Below are 19,145 nucleotides of genomic sequence, written 5' to 3'. Positions count from 1 at the left end.
TTCTGACATTCTTCAAGAGACACTATTTTTAAGGGGGTTTCATGGCAAGATTTTTTTTTCTTTTTTGAAATTTTTAAGGGGGTTTCATGGCAAGATTTTTTTTTCTTTTTTGAAAAAACTCAGTACAGAGTTTCTGAACTACTGCAACAATTTCTAACCAGCATCAGTTTTCAGAACACCTAAAGGAAWGTTATTTTTGGCACAATGTAACATCTTGCTTCTGATGGGAATAAAGAACAGTTTTCATAAYCCAGTATTAATTTAATGCTGTAACATAGGCATTGGTAACTATGTATTTCATTATTGACCTTTTWATTAACTTAGTAACTCCTCTTAACTGTGTCTGAAAAGGTTTGTCGTCAATTTAATAGAAAAAATAATTACAGAGAAAGCTTTATCTTCCACCTGTGTCCAGTACAGGCTTTCTCCTCCCTCTAGATACACCTGCAGTTAAGGATTCAGTTACTGAATATTTATCTTACATTTTATTATAGCATGATTATTTTCCTGATGTATAATTTCTATTTAAGTTCACCAGTGTTTTCCACACATAGTGATATACTATACATTCTGAATATAGATATGTAGTTTGTTTAAAAACTGGTAATGTAAKAGGTTGTACATAATTATTTTCATCTGGTCCTCAAAGAATAATTTCATATACAGAAACTATAAAATRAACCCAGCACAAACTAGATGTACCAAGTAGTACATATTAAAATAATTACCACAGTAATTGAAAATTCCTGATCTTAGTCCTAGCATAATCAGTTAACCAGAGGCTATTCCACAGCCTCTGGGATTTCTCTGTTGTCCACAATAAGGGTATGAATAATTCCTTCCTTTCGTTTCCCACTACTGACAGCCTTAATGCAACAGCCATGATCAGCAACAGTAAAATGAGTTTCAGTCCCATCTTCCACAAATTCACCCTGGGAGAAAGGAGAAAAGAATAAAAACAAAAGTGGTATTTTAATAAATGAAAAGTTCAAGTGCATCGATGTCAAGATCACTTGCAGTTCCCACAATTACAGGAGCTTTAGGTACCTATGACAMATACTGCCTGAAAGCTGAACAAAGCTGCTGAATCTCGGGCAGGGCTTTGTCAAGGTGCCCAGTTAAAGATTTGTGGGTATCGATGATGATGAAAATTTTACACAATCAGAAAAGATAAAGTTGGAGTTTGTGAATTAGTATTACTGATTCATGTCAGTGAACAAAAATCAAAAAGGCAGCATCCTGCTGAGTTGTGCTGCACAGCSAGTAGGTTCCACACAAACCTGTGCTGAAGTGGCAGTAAAAGGTGAAGTATTTAGGATGCCTGCTCAGCAGGTCCCTGTGTACCTTGGATACACATCTGCTACAGTAATCTAGTTTCCTGTTACAGATTTTGCAAGGCATGGCTGTGTTATTGTCATGATGTTTGTGAGAGCAGAACAGTTTGTGTGCTGATCTAATGGCAGCCCAGTGTAGCACTAAACATGCACTCACAGYTTGCAAGAACACCTCTGAATGCTTTCAATACATTATAGAAAAGGCTGAGCCATCGGGAGCAGAAGTCTTGATTTACTGAGAGAGGTTTCTTCCCYTGATTACTAAACAGACATTCAGTCTTTTCATCCTATTCTCAGGTGTAGCAGAACTGTTGATTTTACAATTGTACTTATCCAGGGGTATCCTTGTGGTAGTAGTAACCACTTTGACACCTCTGGTGAGAAAGCACATCCTTCAAGGATGGGGAAACCTACCTAKAATGCACATTGAGAGCCATCATAAGGCAAAAACACACCAAACAGATTAAACCTTCTTTCAGCCTGCTCTAAAAATTATTGCAAATGTGACAAAAAGRTAAAAGATTTGATTTGTTCCAAGAGGCTCTTAAGCCCTTAGTATTAGAAACATCTCTAGATAGAAAAAAATCACGAATCATCTCAGATTACATGTGTTTAGCTTCCACTCACCACTAGCACAAGCAGGTTTGGATGCASTGGCTCTATATGCTGCATCAAACACAGATCCTTCCCACTCCCCTGAAAGATTTCTCCCTAAGAACCCTGGACAACCGACCCAGATTTCTTGTTTGTCTAAAAAGGGTAAACAAAAGTATAATTCATCCTTTTAAATAAACAGATGTTTGGCATCTGAACTGAAATACTGCCTGTTAAAAAATATATTTGGAACAGACCAGGAGCATCCTGGCTACCTCAGCCTCTTTGGTAAACACAGGTAGTGTGTGCCTCTGGGGCTTATTTTGCCAGGCTTTGGTTACGTATCCACGGCCTGGGAAGAGCCTTTGGAAGGGATCACATACCGCTGTTTCCATTTTCTCACCGTTGCACCACACATCCATAGTGTCCTTTTCTGTGAARGAAAAGGGAATCAGAAAGTAGAAAGAACAAGGTGTTTTTTCTCCCTACAAACAAGGATCTAGGGATTTCAAAAATCTACTGTTGAATTTTATTTTCAATTTCCAAAAGAAGTTTCTAAGTGGCCATAGTACCTRAGCCCCAGGGTTTGCTCTCACATTGGAGAGAGAGAGGAGGCTCTGTTGTCAAGTTTTGTTTTGAAGGTACATTTTTACCCCTCCCTAAYCCTGGATATTAACACTGTTGTTCTGAAGAGTGCCAGAGAAACTGACAGTCTTAAACTGAAAAAACKAAAAGACAGAAAACTGTTTCTGCTWATTATTTCCTGTTTATTCAATAAAGCTCTTAGCTCTTTTTCCAGGTCAATTTCACTCAAAAGCAGCATTATTTAATATCCATCRAACTGTTCATACTCTTAACACCAAGTAGCACTTTAAATATCAATCTTTTTTTTGCATTTGAAACAGAATATTCTTTTACTTCTCCCAGCACATCCTCCTAAAGTTCCTTTGCTCTAGAATTCCCTTTACTGACACTGTCATTCACACAACATCAGCAGAGAGCTGAACCTGCTTGCCTTTCCAGTAAGCATAGGGAGATTAAAATTCTGTAAAGAGACTTATCTGTTTCTGGCACTAAAACTGTCTTTCTTCACTGCTCCCCTTCATCTTAGGGCAATTCATTCTGTCCTGAGGTTTAAGAAGAAATCATAGTCTGAGATCTCTTGTCTCCAATTCTAACCATACAGCAATGCCCAAGTGGAAGTTTTCCCACTAGATGCCGTGAACCTCAAGGGATGTCCAAATTCCAAATTCCTCAAGGGATCCCTTCCTCCACCTGCTTGTAATGTARCTGGGAAAGGGGTGGAAGAAGAGAAGTAATGTATTGCCTTGTTATTAAGAAAGTGAAAGAACATCATCAGAAGGTTTTAGTTTAAATGTAGAAAGAAGTGATGAAGAAAAAAGGATGCTCATCCATCTATCAAAAATGTGGAATAACATTGCTGCACTTCAGATATGAAGATTTCTTGACCTTGGCTGATGATTTTTGGATGGAAAGCCTGGTTGCCTGCTGAACAAACTTAGATATGCATGAGGTTTCATCACAATGCAGATAAAACTTCTGTAACAGGCTTCACCTGGAGAACTGCCTTGCTCTAGGGCAGCTCTACGGATGTGGCAGCAGTAATGCCTCCCAACCTTTTTTCTTTTTGGTTTTTGTTTTTTTTTTTTTTTTTCCCAAATCTAGACCATGCTGCTGTAGGCTCACACATGTATAACTAGACCATTATTTTTCAGACTGTCTTTGGCATCTCATTCCAAACTTCCAAATTCCCCAGGATTTTATACTGTATCAGTGCTACCCACTGAACTGTTCTTTCTCTTAATTAACAGTTTTTAAATGCACACAAGTTTATTCAAAAGCAACATGTAGTCCCTCGATATTTACTTACCTAAAACAATTCTATAGTCTGTACCTCCCAAGTTCAGTATCCAAGTATTGGTTGTTTTTAACCTGTTCTCTATATGYTGCTTGAGACTCTTTCCATTGATCTCCAAAGTATATTCATATGCAAAGCCACTGACTGCATCAATGTTAATAGCAGCTTTAGTTTTAGTAGCTCCAACAGTGAATGTTTCTTTACCCACTAATTTAAACATCCATTCCCTTCTTATTTCTTCCTGTAGAAAAAAAAAAACAAAGACGGGGTATTAATTGAAAAACCTGAGTGCATGTTTTAATATTACAAAATTGAACTAGAACTCAGGAGACAGCTCAGTACTGAACTATTGTTTGGGAATGAATGCGTACACGGTGGTTTGTATGCACAGAGTGCCTCTGCCMAAGGACAGCAAAGCACTTCATGAATGCTCACACCTTAACTGGAACTGAAAAAAAGAATGATGCACTTTATTAAATTAGGTAATTAACTGAGTGTACCTCACTTGCATTTATTAGTCTTTTATTTGTTGTGATGTGTGTTGCATGGAAGTGCACTTAGGTATTCTGTATAACAGTGAACTTTGAGCACATAGCAATTTCACCTTTCCATCAACATAGACAACACGCTTTCCTGAAGTGGTCCCATGTTCAAATTCAATCTTATGAACACCATCACTTAAAGCTACTTCCCAAACAGCCACCAAATCTGTCATCTTCTCTAAGTGGCTGTACCGAGACCTAAGGAGAAACCAACAAAGTAAATTAATTGTCGTTGAAAGTTCAATTCCTGATGTCTGCAGTTCAAAGCTTTACTGCTTCTGGGCCAGTCACTTTTTGCAAATTAAAAATGAGACTTGAATAAGCTTACAGAGCTGCATATATTTTCATGTTTTTCAAACATTCAGATAGGACAAAACAAAATATAAACAGACAGTTAAACAGACTCACTTTGACAAACAGTACAAAGACGGTTAGCTACCCATCTAACCTCTAAAACTCCCATTTCAGGTGACAACAGGCCACAAAAAGTRTATTTCATTTTAAGATGCTCCTGGACAGTTCTGCTGTTTCTTGGTAGGCATTAAAATAAATCATTTGATTGGTCTCAAATAACATGTTTCAGCCTTTATGACTTAAAAAAAAATAGTATGACCAATTTAGCTATTTCCTGTGTTAGCAGGTTTGTCTGTAATCTCATAAACACTACTTACATCATTCAGATATGCAACTCTGCACACACAAACACTCAGAGAGGAAGAGATCTGGCAAGATACCCTTTAATTTAAGTAATTTTAAAATTTTAGATACAGCCTTATGTGATCACTGGAACTGTGGATATCTTTCCAAATCTGCTCATATCACAGTTCTGATTTTTTACCTTACTTCATCTTCACAGACAGTAATCTCCTCACCGGATGCCATAGAAGCCAAGAGAGCTTTTAATCCAATTAGCAGCAAGAAAAAATAGAAAAGCAGAATAGTAGCAGAGAAGCACTRAGGTCAAAAGTTTCATCATTTTCTCCAGTTAAGATAAAGGACAATATTAAAAGCATCATTAAACAGCATGCAGTGCTAGCGGTCTTGTACATGATGAAATAAAAACACTTAAAACACAACCATCTTTCTTCTAAGACAGAAAAGCCAATATATTTTTTAAAATATGAATTTTTACAAAATGAGTAAGTGCAGTTTATCCTAACTAAATTTACTAGCCCCTCATAACTTTGTCAGTTACTGGATAGAAAAATGGACTGCCTGATTTGTGCGACAAAGTTTAGAAATGAACAACCTGCCTGAAGCAGGAATGCAATCCAGAGCTGCCCATCTCAGTCCCAGACCATAATGAATTTGGGATTAGGAAACAGCACAGGCAGTAATTTTACCTCCTCATTTTYTAAACCACTGCAGCAGCTTTCAGCAAGCGTGTTACTAAATTTGACTTGGCAATTCAGTCACAAAATCTATGTGAACCACAAATAAACTAATTTCTTACTTAAGAGGTTTTTAGACTGTGTTCTACAACCACTGATTTTTAATGYATTACTTTCACTAATTAACGTCATCATCTGCCTTGTCTGTGCCTATCAATGAGCAAACAAATAATAGCACGTGGTAATAAATGCCGAGGAGATTGTTTTGGCCGCTTCTGAAGTTTCTGTCTCTGTGACGGCGGCATTCCCGGGCACACGGTGGGAATCAGGCAGGGAATAATTCCCTCTTCTCCTCCAAGGAGCGGGCGCGGGGACTCGGGACAGAGCCAGGSGTGTCCCCGGCAGGGATCAGCACAAGGAGCAGCCTCGGGCACAGAGGAGATGCCAGAAGAGGTGTCCACAGAGCGCCCGGAGCCTCCATCACCCCGGGCAGGCCGCARTCCTGCGGCGTGGATTTTAGGCATCGTTTAGGACCAGTGCTGAAAGGATTAGGAAGCGTGCCGGAACACACAAATTCCGGGGGGTTTYCCCCCTTCAAATCATTGTAATGAAGTAATACACTTTAATTTTAAATCAAGCCCGAGCCCAGACTCCAGAGCAGGGGTGTTTCCCAAAGGCCAGCCGATCCCACCCGCGTCCCAAGGGAAAGCTGCGCTGCTCCGGGGGGAGCGGGTGCGGCGCCTCCAGCCCCGCGCTGGCTCCCAACCAGGGAMACACATCGCTCCTACGCCCACCGCCTCTATTCACCAAATCAGCAGCCCAAGGCGATGTTACTCGTTTATACGGAAAGGCTCGTTCTGAAAACCAGGCTGGGATTACGGCTCCCGTAGCATCCACCTAATCCCGGCAGCGCTCATCGCGGGGCGGCGTACCGGGAAGCGCATGAACTCGGGGGACACCAGCTCTCCCCCCACCGTTACCGCAGACAGCGAGCTTCTTTCCTTTTCCTCCTTTCTTTATTTTTCCGTCTGTCCGAGCCCCGCTGCCGCGCCCCCGCTCCTACCTCCGCCCGGTCTCCTCCCCTGGCCTCCCGCGCCGCAAGATGGCGGTGCCCGCGCAGCGCCGCCCCGCGCTCCCCCTCACGGCCGCTCCCGCCGCTCCGCTCCCGCCCGAGCGGCCCCGCGGCCTGCAGCACGGCGCTCTCCGGCCCCGCCATGACTGAGGTACTCTGCCGGCCCCGGGTGTCGCTGCTGGGTGGCTGGAGCGGGACAAAACGGGGTGGAACAGTCGGTGAACCCCCCGAGCCGCCGCCGCCGCCTCCCTGAGGGCWCCGCTCGCGGCGGGGCCGCTGCGCCCCGGGTGCGTTGGAGGGACCCGAGGGCCGGTGGTTTGCGTTTCCTAAAGAGGCGAATTTTACTCACTGCGCGTGTTTCGCTCTCTAATAGGGATCAGGAAAACTGATCATGCTTTGTGTTAAGTACGCTTTTTCCCCAGTGTGTGTTGCAGATCCTRTTGGAGCTTGTCACAAGCTCTCCTGTAGTGGCCTCCTGTAGAGGGGTTTGGGGTTGGTTTTCTTTAATTTGGGGGGCATTTGGTACCTTCTACTGCTTGCACAGCTGATGTGAAGAGCTCAGGTTTCTGCCTCTTTTTCTCCTTCTCCCAGTTGCAGCAGGAGAGGGTGGAGTGGGAAAACCTAAACAAGATATTAATGCGTCATGGGTTGAAACCTGTGAGTCTTTTTGTSCCCCAAAGCAACAGAAATACCTCAGGTAAGGAAATGTAATTTTGCCCCTTTTTCATTTGGAAACAGTATGCCWAAATTCATAAGGCATCTCCAAAGCTGTCACTTCCAAATGGCAGCAGACAGGCAATCTTCTTGGGCTGCTAAAAACCTTTCATTGTGCTTTACTTATGTTGTGTATTTCCAGATATGATTGTCCTAGACGGTCAGTCTTCTCAAGGAATAAGACTTGCATTAAAAACACTGGCAGAAGACATTGAGCGGCAGCAGAAGGTGATGCAGGGACTTATGGAGGCAAATCGATGTCTTAGGTAAGATACARTGGAAGGAATTTACCTGCTAATGCAGAGTAAAAGTGTTATCAGTGTGCTTCTCCTGCCTGRTGGAGGTCTTGTCTCACCAGAGGCCTAAGACCTTTTTCCTGAGGTTATTGTCCAATATGCAGCAATGTTGTCCCAGTTCCTTTCGAGCTCTTCCATTATTTCATCTGCCTCTTCTCATACCAGCATATTTCCCATACCTGCTGCTACAGGATATTATCAAATGTCATCACACAATGTCAGGTGTCTGCTTCCTGCACTGCCTTTAGTGAAATGAGTTTAATTTAAAGTCAAGGATTTATTTCTTTTTTCAGAGATGTGGTACGACTGGAGCAAGGTCGGGCATCTCGTCAAGAACAGCGGGCAAAAGAATTGGAAATTGTGGTGAAAAATGTTAAGGCCAAAATTTGTCAGCTGGAAGATGAAGCRATAGCTAAAGCATGCCAGCAGCAGAACCAAGTCAAAGAACTTCAAAAAGACCAACAGGCGTCACAGGTAATTCGGATAGCAGTGCCTGAGGATTCAAACTTTTCACTTCTGAAAGGTTTAAAAATACTTACATTGATTTAAATAAACATGGGTCTTGGACCATTGGGTTAGCACACTATTTATAGGTAAGTTTTTTTCTAACTATGCAGAATTTTCCAGAAACAATTTAGAAAAATACCTCTTTCATTGTGCCTCTAGCATGGCTAAACCCCAAGTGCCCATTCTCCTTGGGACAAGTGTGTAGCTGGGCTTGGGTCAGAACCACTCAATAATGCTCCCATTGCCTGTTCACAGTTAAAATACCAACAACAACAGGAAAAGCTGCAAGAACAAGAAGAGATTATTGCCCATTTGCAGAAGGAGCTGAGGAAGATTGGGATGGAGGAGCGGCAGAGAGTTGCCACACAAAACAAAATGTTTTGTCAGTTTTGCAAAAGAGCTCCCAGGTCTCTCCTGGATCAGCGGTAAGTGATTCTTTGATGCCTCTTGATATTTATACGTGAAAAAAAAATAATCTGGAGACCTTAGGAATACAAGATGAAATATKAATTCTGGGAAAGGTGCCCTAAGTGCAGTGATATTTTTCTTTTGTGAAACTATAAGCTGGATAAATCCATGCCCAAAATTTAAAAATTGCCACCCACTACCCACACTAGATGTCAGCAAAGGGAAGGGAATGATTCACTCTGCTCTGTAWCTGCAGTGTCTGCTAGGATGGTTTCATCCCAGGATTCTAACATTTAAAAATGTAAATTGAAAACAAACAAAACTCCCAACAAACACCATCCCCATCCCTCAAAAAGAGCCCTTCCAGTTTTGGGAAGTGATCTTTGCCTGCTGATTTCAGGCTTGCTGCGAGCTTCCAAGTGCTTTCCGGTAAGTTCTGTGAGTATCATACAGGTGTGTCTCTTGCTGGTAGGATTTCCATAGCTCTGCTACAATCAGACATTTGCCAATTCCTAGGCCCCACGTAGCCATTGTTTTATTGTGCTGGTATCACCTGGCCTTCTAGGCCTGGCCAGCAATGGTTACCTGGGAAGCTTTTAAGAGGGACTGTGTGTGCTCAGCTTTTTCCTTGAGCATGAGAGGAAGGATCCCTGAATTTGCTTCCCTGTGCTCTTTCATGTGTCTCTCCCAAACAATCTCAGTGCTTATTTTAACTGTAATTCTCTATTATCTTGCTGGGTAACCGTAAACACAAGATGAGGAGGCTGGTGGGCAAATTTAGCTTTTTTCCCCTCTTGAATATTTTGCTACTTCTAAACTAGTAAAAATTTAATGTCTCTACTTCTCTATTTTGGCAAAGTGTGACCATGTTTGTTTGGTACGAAAGAAACCCCACTGTTTGGAGCAGCCACTTCCAACATAAAGTGCAGCTGTATAAGCTGACCTGTTCTTCTGGGTTGGTCACAGTATGAGTTTTTTGAGAATATCTGAAATTAAAAAATTAACATTTTTCCTTTCTTCAGGTACCTTTSTCTAATTGATTATTATGAATCTCAGATTAGTCAGATTAAAAAGGAGCTGAGGTAGGTCTCATTGAATGTCTCACAGTTCTATTGTTCAAAATTTTCTTAGCCCTTAAATCTTAAATAGTTAAGATTAGTTCTTAAATCTTGTAGTGGTAAATATTCTGTGTTCCAGATATCAYTAGCACTTAAGAAACAGCAAAGGGTTGTAATGGTCATGGAAATTTGGATTTTTCCAGAATATAACTGGCAGTCAGGCTAAGCAGCTTCTCGGTCAGGGGACCAGGACTGTTAGGAAGTTTGGTTAGGAAGTATTGAAGGTATATAAGTCTTTGCTTATTTTTTTTCCCCTTTTCTCTTTTGCCGTGGTTCACAGGCAGAATTGCTGCATTAGCTGTGCTCAGCTGGTTGATCTCCCAAAACTAAAGGTTTTCAGCTCTATCCCAATGCCTACACAGCACAAAGCCACAAACAGATACCTGAGACATTCCTATAGCTTGAGACTACTGTTGAGAAAAATGAAATGGGATTTGCTTGTACTGGAGTTTCTCTTGTGGACAAGTGCACTTAATTAGCATATGAAACAGCTTTCCCAGAAATTAGAGCAGTGGATCTTCATGCAGAATTTCTATTCTATTTACTTCATAGTTTATGGAAACATTATTACCATCCATAACTGCTGACTAAACCAACTTAAATTTTTGAGCTAATTGAATTGCAGTAAGCTGAAGCAATTTATTTTTCTCAATAGGCAGTATAAAGAAGACGAAGACCAGGTGCAGAGAGAAGTAAAAAACAAGGAAGAATTCTTAAATCTAGATGCTACTCCTAATTACAAAGCACTGCTTACGGTATGGAACTGYCAGGAGTAAGTCAGTAGTAACCCTCCAAGAGGCACACAAAAACATAAACATGTTTGATTTGTGTCCCTTGTTCTTGTCACATCTTCTGAACTTGTAACCTCTCTGGGCAGAGTTGCCTGTCCTTGTGCAAAGACTCGGCAAAATGCTGTGAGTCTTCTGGGGATTGCATAGACATCCTTAGTCACAGGTCTGCACCTGGGGTCTAATGCACCAGGCTCTTGGTCTCAATCACCTGACTCCTCATCCATGCTGTTTTGCTGTCCAGGCAATTGGGAACCCTTCTTAAAATTGCGCATTTGTTGAACCTTGTTCATTACGATATGAGTGAAAGAAATAACCCAGTCTATGTTGCAGTCTTTCCAGAAACAACTTACTGAAACAAAAGCCAAGAACGAACAGCTTTTGCTTGAAAATATAAATCTGAAGAAGGATTTGGAAATAAGGTGAGAAAGGATAAGTATCATCCTTTGTAAGGCCATTTCAGGAGACCTTGCTTTACAAAGCATCAGCAATTGTAAAAGTGAAGTGTGAAATCTGCGATCAAAGAAACAGTATATGGCAGCAACAGCCACATTGTCCTCCCTATGCTGTTAATAACAGCTGCTAATGGTCAGTTTGCTCTTTATTGCTGTTGTCATGTGGAAATGTAGCAGAATTTAATTTCCAGAATGATGTTTTGGCACTGGCAAAGCTTTGTTACTTTTTCGCTTGGATGAATTTTATGGATGCCTTCCAACTGAAGACATGTAACTTGGTACTTTTTCTTTCTAGCAGACCAACTGCACAGGAATTTAAATTTTACAAGCACCAAGTGAAGAAACTACAGAAAACTTTAAAGAAAATGATACAGTAAGTATATTTTTTCAGTAACTTTCATGACTTCTTTGACCATCTAAGGGCAAAGTTACTCTGTAACCCATAATTTGGAGGGTAGCTTATAAAGCATGTGCCTTATCAGCGTTCTTTGGAGCCTGGTTATGGGCAGCAAGTGCTGCTGGACCTCTAAAGCCCTCTATAGTTCTAAAGTGACAGCAAGGTCTCCAAATGGGAGCACAGCAGTGTGTGCCTTTTTAATTTAATTTTGTCTTTCTGGATTTGATTTGAGTGCTTTTGCAGGCAATATGTACAGGGCCATCTGTGGTGTTTGCTGCTTCCATGAGCTGTAAAGGAACCTACTGGTTTCATTRTTGATGAAAGTGTGAGTTGGCAAAATGTTGCAGCTACTGAAGTTGTATCCATATTATTCTTAGAAATTGACTAGATTTTTTTTCTGAAATATTGCTAAGAAAATACATTGAAGGTATTTAAGATCCAGTATGAACAAAGTGTTTTTATTTGTAATTTCACTTAGTCATTTGTGCATGTGTATACTGAATGCTAAATATTTTGTAGTCTGAAAAAGATACCACTTAAACTTTAAAATAAATGTACACATTGTGTATATTTAAGTGGTCTTTTCTCTCATGCAGTGGGTATGATTTAGATGAAGAAGAGTAGTGAGCTTTGTATAGCAAGCTAGGAAAGATGTTCCAGCAGAAATGGGTAACAACTCAGCTTGGAATTTGAACCTTTTGAGTAAAATTCTGGATATTAAGTCTTCAGTCATAGTAGAACTCTAACAACTGAAAAACTGGTGGTGTCCCTTTTAAATCAGCATGCAGTGTGGCATAGCCTCAGGCCTGGAGACTTGAGATAAATTAATGATATTTGCATTAGGTATTTTGTTGTCAGTCTGTGCTACTTGGGTCTGATGRAATTTTAATGGCCAGCATAATAACGAGCACTATAAAGTGGATATTTGTTTGTAGGTGTGAGTGTAGCTGCTACACACCTGGTCCTTTCATCAAGCTAAGAGGTACCATCTCCTGCTAAGGCTGYTTGTGTGACCCACTGTTTGTATTTTGTGTAGGTCTTCAGGGAGCAGGACCGGAGAAAAAAGTGAAGAAAAGAAAGATTCTGGGAGAGCTGCRGGAGTGGATGAGCAGCAGGCAGCCTGCCAGCAATACTTGCAGGTATCCAACTTGTATCTGTCCTGCATGTTTCTAACGCTGTTACAATGAAGCATTTTACAATTTCTCTTTTGCTGTGTAAACTGGAGTGTGCTGGTTTGAGACTAAGAATGCCTATCAAAGCCTTCGTGCAAGATTAGCCATGGTCTGGATTTCACAGTTCATGTCGGCTGGTTCATGTTCTATCTCAGTGTAAACTACCTGAAAACACAGCAAGGCAGCAGACACTAGGCTGTCAACTATGATATAGCTGAAGTCTGTTCAGGATGGGATTCATTCAAGATCTTGGGCGATAGTGGCTTTAATTTTTCTTTGAATTAAAAAGCCTGAATATAATAAAATTTAGCTAAATGTAAACTGTGGAAGTAACAATATCTCGAGTGGATAAATGTTAAATATGCCTCAAAGGGAAGTATGTATTTGCATTACTTTTACACATCTTCTATCTAGTATGTGTTTAAGTCTTTGAATCTATTGCATGTTGTATGTTGCATGCATGAATGCATGTGTAAAATGAATCCATAGTAATATTGGAGCTATTTAAGCGTTTATTTTTAGACAATCATGACTGCAATAGAGGGGATTTTATTACAAAATGTCATACGAAGTTGAGCAATAACATTTGTTATTTGTTGTTGAAGGTTTTGTCCCGTATTGATTCTGTTTTGCAAAGCCCTAGAGCTCCTCCATTAATATTCCGGCCCAGCAAAGGTCCAGTGCAAAATGACATTAAAGAGAATGGACAGGGATGTCGATTTGATCACCTTCCACTCACTATAGAAATGTGGGCAGATCAGCTAGTGGCTCTGAAGGTAACAACACTCTGCTTCTGGGTCCTCCTTCCATCTGTTCACTGCTTCTCTATCCCCACCCTGTGTGTGGTTGTGGGGGGTTTTATGTGTAGCTTTTGTTATTGCCTTACTTAGTATTAAATTTTACAAATAATTCTGCTGTTCATGTGAAATATGTACTAGAGATGATCCTCTGTGAATCTTTTGTATGTTTTTGCTAACTGACACTTAAGCTTTAGAGTCTAGACTTCGCATGTTAATGATGTGCATTCTGTTCCTTCCTTTTGTCTGGCCAGAACAGTGACTTTTTGATCCAAATACAAATGAAATAGTTTTGTTTAAAGCCAATCTCTTTCTGACCAATATTTCCCATTTCACTGAAACTGTAATACATAGCAAGTATAGTATTTTTTGACTGTAACTGTTTTTTCCAAATCACACAATGTCAGCAAGAAACTGTTTTTAAATTCCATGAAAACTAAAACCTTACCCTCTCCAGTGCTGGAYTGTTACTGCATATGAGAAACAGAAAAATGCTTCTTTCTATGATAAAAATAACTTCAGGCAGTTTCTGAAATAAGCTGGCTCCCCTCCCTTCTTTTAAAAGGATTTGCATAGGTCCTTGAGAAAACTGTCTCTGGAATTGCTRCCTTGGAACACTGCAGATCCACAGGATAAGAGAGAATCCGTACGAGTTGAAGACCTCCAGCTGATAGTAGATACAATTTTGGAAGAATTAGAGAATAAGGAAAAGGTAATTTTTACGAGGGGCTTATAATCACACATTACTGTGGAATTCTTGGATGCATCCTTCACACAGTGATTAGATTGGTGCATTTRAAAGCCTTGCAGCATTTAAGAAACAAATGTTTGGAGACATTCAAAAGTCAAAGACTGTTTTAAGATAATGGAAAAATTCACCTTGGGGAGGACTGCTTTAATCAAAGGCACTTGACCAGCATTGAATTTGCATTGCCCTATAGTCATAGGAATTATCCTGTTCTGTCTCTCAGTGCTGAGACTATGTAAATRTACTTCTCAGCAACAGAGAAGAAAGCTTTCAAAAGAGTTTATTGAGTTTGGTGGATCTTTGTGCCTGAAMAATACTGAAACTATGTCTTCAAATTTAAAACATTTGAAAGGCTGAGATTTAATAGGGGAAATTACACACATTTTTCTTCAGTCTTGTTTTAAGAAAGTTTCACAGTTAAAAGCACCCTTGCCTTTTTAAGCAGTACCACTGATGAGTTCTTCCTGTTTGCCCCAGAACAGTCAGACACCRTCCGTGACAACCCTGTCTGCCATAGTCTCTCACTTCCAGAAGCTGTTTGATGTGAATTCTCTGAATGGTGTTTATCCACGGATGAATGAGGTTTACATAAAGCTGGGGGAAATGACCAATGCCATGAGGAATCTCCATGAGCTTCTGGAACTAGGTAAAGACTTGCCACCTGCTGTTTGTTCACTTCATTCCAAAGAAAGAAGAMAAATGAAAAGTTGATCTCTTCATAGAAAATAATGTTGAGCTGTTGAGAAATGAACTAACTTGGTGTTTTCTTCACTGGGAAGATAAAAATATGTTCCTGTMACTTTTCAGTTCAAATAGCAAATTCCCATTATTTGTAAGCTGAGGAATAAGAGGGAAGCAGAAGGGARTAACAGAGGAAATAGAAATTTTTTTCTACCAATCTTTGTTTCCTATGAGCTGACTTCATAATTGTCTTTCATTRTCTACTTGAAAGATAACAATTTTAAGGAAGAAAATAACTCAGCCTCTGCTGTATATTTCTACTGAGTAATTCATTCAAGTGTGATTGTGTCCAGTCCTTAAAAAGTTCCATCTTACACTGCTAAACTTTAAAACCAAAATAAGTTGAATGTCATAAACTGTCAGTACTCAGAGGTGTAGTTAGTTCTTTCTCTTCTGGTGTGAACTTGTGGAGARCAGCAGCTGCTGCTCCTCCTGGGTTAAAAGGTTGGGCTGGGCTGTAGGMTGTCAAGCCCCAGAGCAAGGCTCCTGGGCTGCTGAGCCTCATTCAAGGAGGGAAGCAGTGTTCCAGCCTGCAGCCAGCATGGGAGATGAGGAAACCTTATGTCCCTCTAATAATTGCAGCTCAGGAGATGCTTTGTCCAAGCCTGGTTCTGTCTTTGGGAGAGAAAAGGACAAGGAGCCTGCTACCTACAGTCACAGCACTSAAAACAGGTTGAAATTCAATACCAAAACAAGTTCTAGATGTTAACAAAACATTTGTTAAGCAGGTTTCTTATTGGCCTAGCCCCTATAGTGTGTCTGCTGTGTCATAAGAACCTAATGAACAACTCCTTCTCTCTATATATAATTTCAGTTGGCTGATTTCCACCGGCATTACAGGGTGCAATTTAGTACCCTCTCTCCTGTGAACACTCACAGCTCTGCTAAATTTTTTTAGCCACTAAAGGATTAATGAGAGATCCCCCATTTCTAGCTAACATTTATTTATTTCTGACCATGGACAYTGTTTTCTGTGAATGATGGAATGTGTGTACCTCGATCTATGAAAAACAAATAGAATCTGTGCACCTGCAAGAATTTGACAGTGTCTAAGATACTTCCCTGTTATTACTGTTACAAGAATCATGAKGTGTTTGTTTTTCCACAGATAGTTCAGCTCCACCCACTGTGGTAGTGAATACTGTTGGGAAACTATGTGACATCCTTAATAAYAACGTGGCTAAGCAGGTACAGCAGCTTCTGGGCACCCAAGACATCCACAGGTATGTGGGGTTGTTCATTGCTGACCATTCTTCAAACAGCAAATGCAGTAAATTGAGAACTGGCAAAAACTGATGCTGAGAGAAACATTTCATCATTTGTTACCAAGTCAGGGAGCTGTGACAGCACAGGTGTTAATTACTACTGTCCTGCTTGAAACTAATCTTGAATCCTTTCAAAAGGATGAAGCTGACAGAGGGAAGAATTGAGGCCAGCAGGTTCCAAAACAAACTCTGGTTTGCATGGATAATATAATCTAACAACCCTTTATGGAATGTTTTTCATCAGGAGGCAAATCCTGCACGTGGGTGGGGCAGAGAAAGTGATGCAAGTTTCAGCTGTAGTATTGAAGTGCACCAGTTGCTAAGACAGGGTTGCCTCAAGCTGCCTACAAATAATTTAGGAACTGGACAAATCCTGTTGTAACTTCAACAGATGACAGCCACATCTAGGTGGTAGCAGACTCTACTTGCATTCAGCATGTGCTCTACAGGCAAACTAAAAAGGGAGCAGGCAGCAAGTCTGCCACATGCTGAGTTAACAACACTCACTCCCTCAGCCTTTCTTCACTCATTTCTCAGTTTTAACTGGAGCACAGCTGCTAACWAAGCATTTCTTGCTCCACCTCCAAGGCAGTTATACCAACCACCCCTGGGCAGTGTATTTAGCATACACAGACAAATGTTCCAGGCCCCAGACTACCTGGTGCCATGTGAGGGGGAAAGGAAGAATGTATATGTAGCTTCCTTGGTGCCTGCAGGGTTCAGAACTGGAGAACAGAACGCTGGTGTYCATGGTGTTAGATACTAAGTAGCAATGTTTTCATGAAGTCATGACACACAACAAAACAGTCAAAGAGATGAACTTGCTCTGTCCTTGCACCTCTTACCTGACAGTCTCACTTTCCATTCCAGTATCATCAATAAGCTTGAAGAACATGAATGCTTCTTTCCACCCTTTCAAGCTCTCATTCAAGATTTGCTGTGTCTTCTAGGTGAGTAATATTTGCAACAGTTGTAACTGTCTACTTGCCAATGCTTCCTCATGGAATTCTAAACAAGTGTTTTGTTTACTCCTGCTGTGCTAAAACATGAGGAGGATGTGAGGGAAAGTGCTTCCTTTTGCATCATCTCCTCTTCTTTCCACCTTTCCTCAGAAAGTGACCAAAATACTTTCTTTTCATTGAACAAGGGGTTGCATTTACTTAATCRCATTACTTATAAGCTAAATCAATTTTGTCCAAAAGCATTAAAAGGTCTGAAGAGTTTATTTAATTCACTGGCTGTTCAAGTTAGAATTTTGGTTGAACTTGAAGGTATTCTGGGTACATAGACCTTACCCTTTTGCTTTCCATTCTGTTGCAGAGATCAGTAACATGGATGATATTTTACCTGCAGTGCAAAGCCTGAAATGGGGAGCTGGTTAAGGCTGACTCTGCTTTTCCTGAGCAAGATTTCTCTTACTTGTGAATGTACCTATTGGTGTACATGATGTCGCAGCTACCTCCAACCACTGTTATCCTAAGCAACACTTCCAGATTTTTTRACAAAAATAAAAGTTGCTCCATTTTTAAAATTTTTTCTTAATTCTTGTTCAATTTAGGAGAAACTTTAACTGCTAGCAACTGGTCTACTCTCTCCCAGAGAGAAAACCAATATAATCTGTATCAATCCAGGAAACAGCACCCAGCACACCACCAGGCAAACTTTAACCACTGAGCATTCTGAATGTTGCTGACACAGTATGTATGAGGTAAAGATGCCCTAACTGCCATAGCCATTACACCTTCAGCATTTGCCCATCTTGGCTTTCTGGAGAGTCTGTTCACATTTCCAGATCAGTTTTGGATGGGAACATGTTACTGAGTATTGTCTCTGGTTATGGACTGAGGCAGACTGGATTCATGTAATCAAGGTCAAAAATACTTGCATGAAGTTACTATGGTGGTATTTCAAAAGTCAGTTTTATAAAGGAATAGATCAAGTCTCTTATGCAAGACAATTAGAAGTTTATTGTACAGAAACAAGTACACCAAGCTTCCAAAAGTACTTTGCCTTAATGTTAATAAAGYTTAGTTTACAAAACTTTGCTGTTCCTCAGAATCTGGGTTTACAAGATTTTGAAATGTACTGTAACAAAGGACAAAACCTGTTAAAGCGTCACAAACTAAAACCTTAATGACATCTTGGTTAACTCATCTTTCTGCTTTTGGAAGCTCRTTATTTACATACCTGCAGCCACAGCCAGCTAAGGTACTTCTGAACAGTGGAATAAAACTTCTTAGTTTGTCAAAAAATAATTGCTATTTTAGTGTTAAAGAGTTTCTCTTTTAACAGGTTCTGTAGCCCTACAGCTGAAGAATGCTGTTTCAAAATGTATTCTTTTAAAAGTACAACACTTCCATGTTAAAACAACATGAACAAGMTTCTGTGGACATCAGACTGCCAAGCAAAGTAATGACACTTGGCTGACAGTCTAAAATATCCCCAGGTACAACCCTTCTTTAAGAGAGGATTCACACTTAAAGGTCCTTTAAGGGGCAATTTGCAGAAATAGCAAAAATAAAGGACTTACTAGTTAAGGACAAATTATTCCCTGTGTGGGGGAAAATACGTTTAACTTCAGTGAGAACTAATCCCCAAATAGGATCATTAAATTTGCATGTCMTGAGCTGGAGCCTGCTTCAAATTTGCAATGACTGTGCAAAACACATTAATTACAAGAGATATGTACATCCATATAAARTTGAAAAATTAGTAACTTAAGTACGAGAAGAAATCAGATCTTCCTGCGTCTGCTTCTTGTCAGCTCATACCTGCAAGACACACACAATAAGTTACTACAGTAGCTGAAGACTTTCTTTGCAGTTTTAACTGGCACAGTAGAGAACTTGGGCTGCTTTATTGCTTGTGCTACACAGGCAGCCCAGCAAAGGAGGCTCCAGAGATGACCTCAAACTTCAGCTCTTCACCAGAAGCTTTGGGTTTGTCCTTTTTTCCTCTTCCCATAATTGCCCTGAGATGCACACACA

At 40.4% G+C, this 19,145-nt stretch overlaps 4 protein-coding genes across 10 annotated transcripts in view; 2 read left to right on the top strand and 2 right to left on the bottom strand.

Annotated features, from left to right (window-relative positions):
- Positions 1 to 75: 75 nt before the first annotated feature.
- Positions 76 to 6,801, bottom strand: FAIM (Fas apoptotic inhibitory molecule). Of its 6 annotated transcripts, none has more exons than XM_057376738.1 (5): positions 6,744 to 6,801; positions 4,412 to 4,547; positions 3,820 to 4,048; positions 2,312 to 2,361; positions 76 to 932 (listed from the first exon to the last, which is right to left on the bottom strand). In XM_057376738.1, the coding sequence occupies exons 2-5, from the start codon at positions 4,520 to 4,522 to the stop codon at positions 783 to 785; spliced, it is 540 nt and encodes a 179-aa protein (XP_057232721.1). In that variant the 5' UTR covers positions 4,523 to 4,547; positions 6,744 to 6,801; the 3' UTR covers positions 76 to 782. The 6 variants fall into 6 exon arrangements, with proteins under 6 accessions (XP_057232721.1, XP_057232724.1, XP_057232722.1 ...); XM_057376741.1 differs by lacking the exon at positions 6,744 to 6,801 and adding an exon at positions 6,661 to 6,716; XM_057376739.1 differs by lacking the exon at positions 6,744 to 6,801 and adding an exon at positions 6,655 to 6,710.
- Positions 6,737 to 8,698, top strand: LOC130579723 (centrosomal protein of 70 kDa-like). Its single transcript, XM_057376742.1, has 5 exons — positions 6,737 to 6,903; positions 7,344 to 7,449; positions 7,609 to 7,732; positions 8,056 to 8,236; positions 8,525 to 8,698. The coding sequence occupies exons 1-5, from the start codon at positions 6,895 to 6,897 to the stop codon at positions 8,696 to 8,698; spliced, it is 594 nt and encodes a 197-aa protein (XP_057232725.1). The 5' UTR covers positions 6,737 to 6,894.
- Positions 8,699 to 9,543: 845 nt separating this feature from the next.
- Positions 9,544 to 18,377, top strand: LOC130579738 (centrosomal protein of 70 kDa-like). Its single transcript, XM_057376768.1, has 12 exons — positions 9,544 to 9,554; positions 9,700 to 9,759; positions 10,451 to 10,550; positions 10,926 to 11,005; positions 11,334 to 11,411; positions 12,457 to 12,574; positions 13,213 to 13,383; positions 13,970 to 14,116; positions 14,630 to 14,798; positions 16,002 to 16,116; positions 17,029 to 17,108; positions 17,479 to 18,377. Exons 1-12 carry the CDS (start codon positions 9,544 to 9,546, stop codon positions 17,538 to 17,540), a joined length of 1,191 nt encoding a protein of 396 aa, XP_057232751.1. The 3' UTR covers positions 17,541 to 18,377.
- ESYT3 (extended synaptotagmin 3) overlaps positions 18,136 to 19,145 on the bottom strand; it is a 30,443-nt gene continuing 29,433 nt past the window's right edge. The window contains exon 23 of one of the 2 annotated variants that reach the window (XM_057376730.1): positions 18,136 to 18,929. In XM_057376730.1, the coding sequence (XP_057232713.1) occupies positions 18,893 to 18,929 (37 nt within the window). In that variant the 3' untranslated portion in view covers positions 18,136 to 18,892. The remainder of the gene's footprint in view (positions 18,930 to 19,145) is intronic. The other variant, XM_057376731.1, reaches the window with a different exon arrangement.

Source organism: Malurus melanocephalus, unplaced genomic scaffold (assembly GCF_030028575.1).
Source record: "Malurus melanocephalus ecotype Western Australia unplaced genomic scaffold, MMel_1.1 scaffold_289, whole genome shotgun sequence".
In the NCBI taxonomy this organism is placed as follows: domain Eukaryota; kingdom Metazoa; phylum Chordata; class Aves; order Passeriformes; family Maluridae; genus Malurus; species Malurus melanocephalus.
This window is presented reverse-complemented; position numbering and strand designations above follow the sequence as displayed.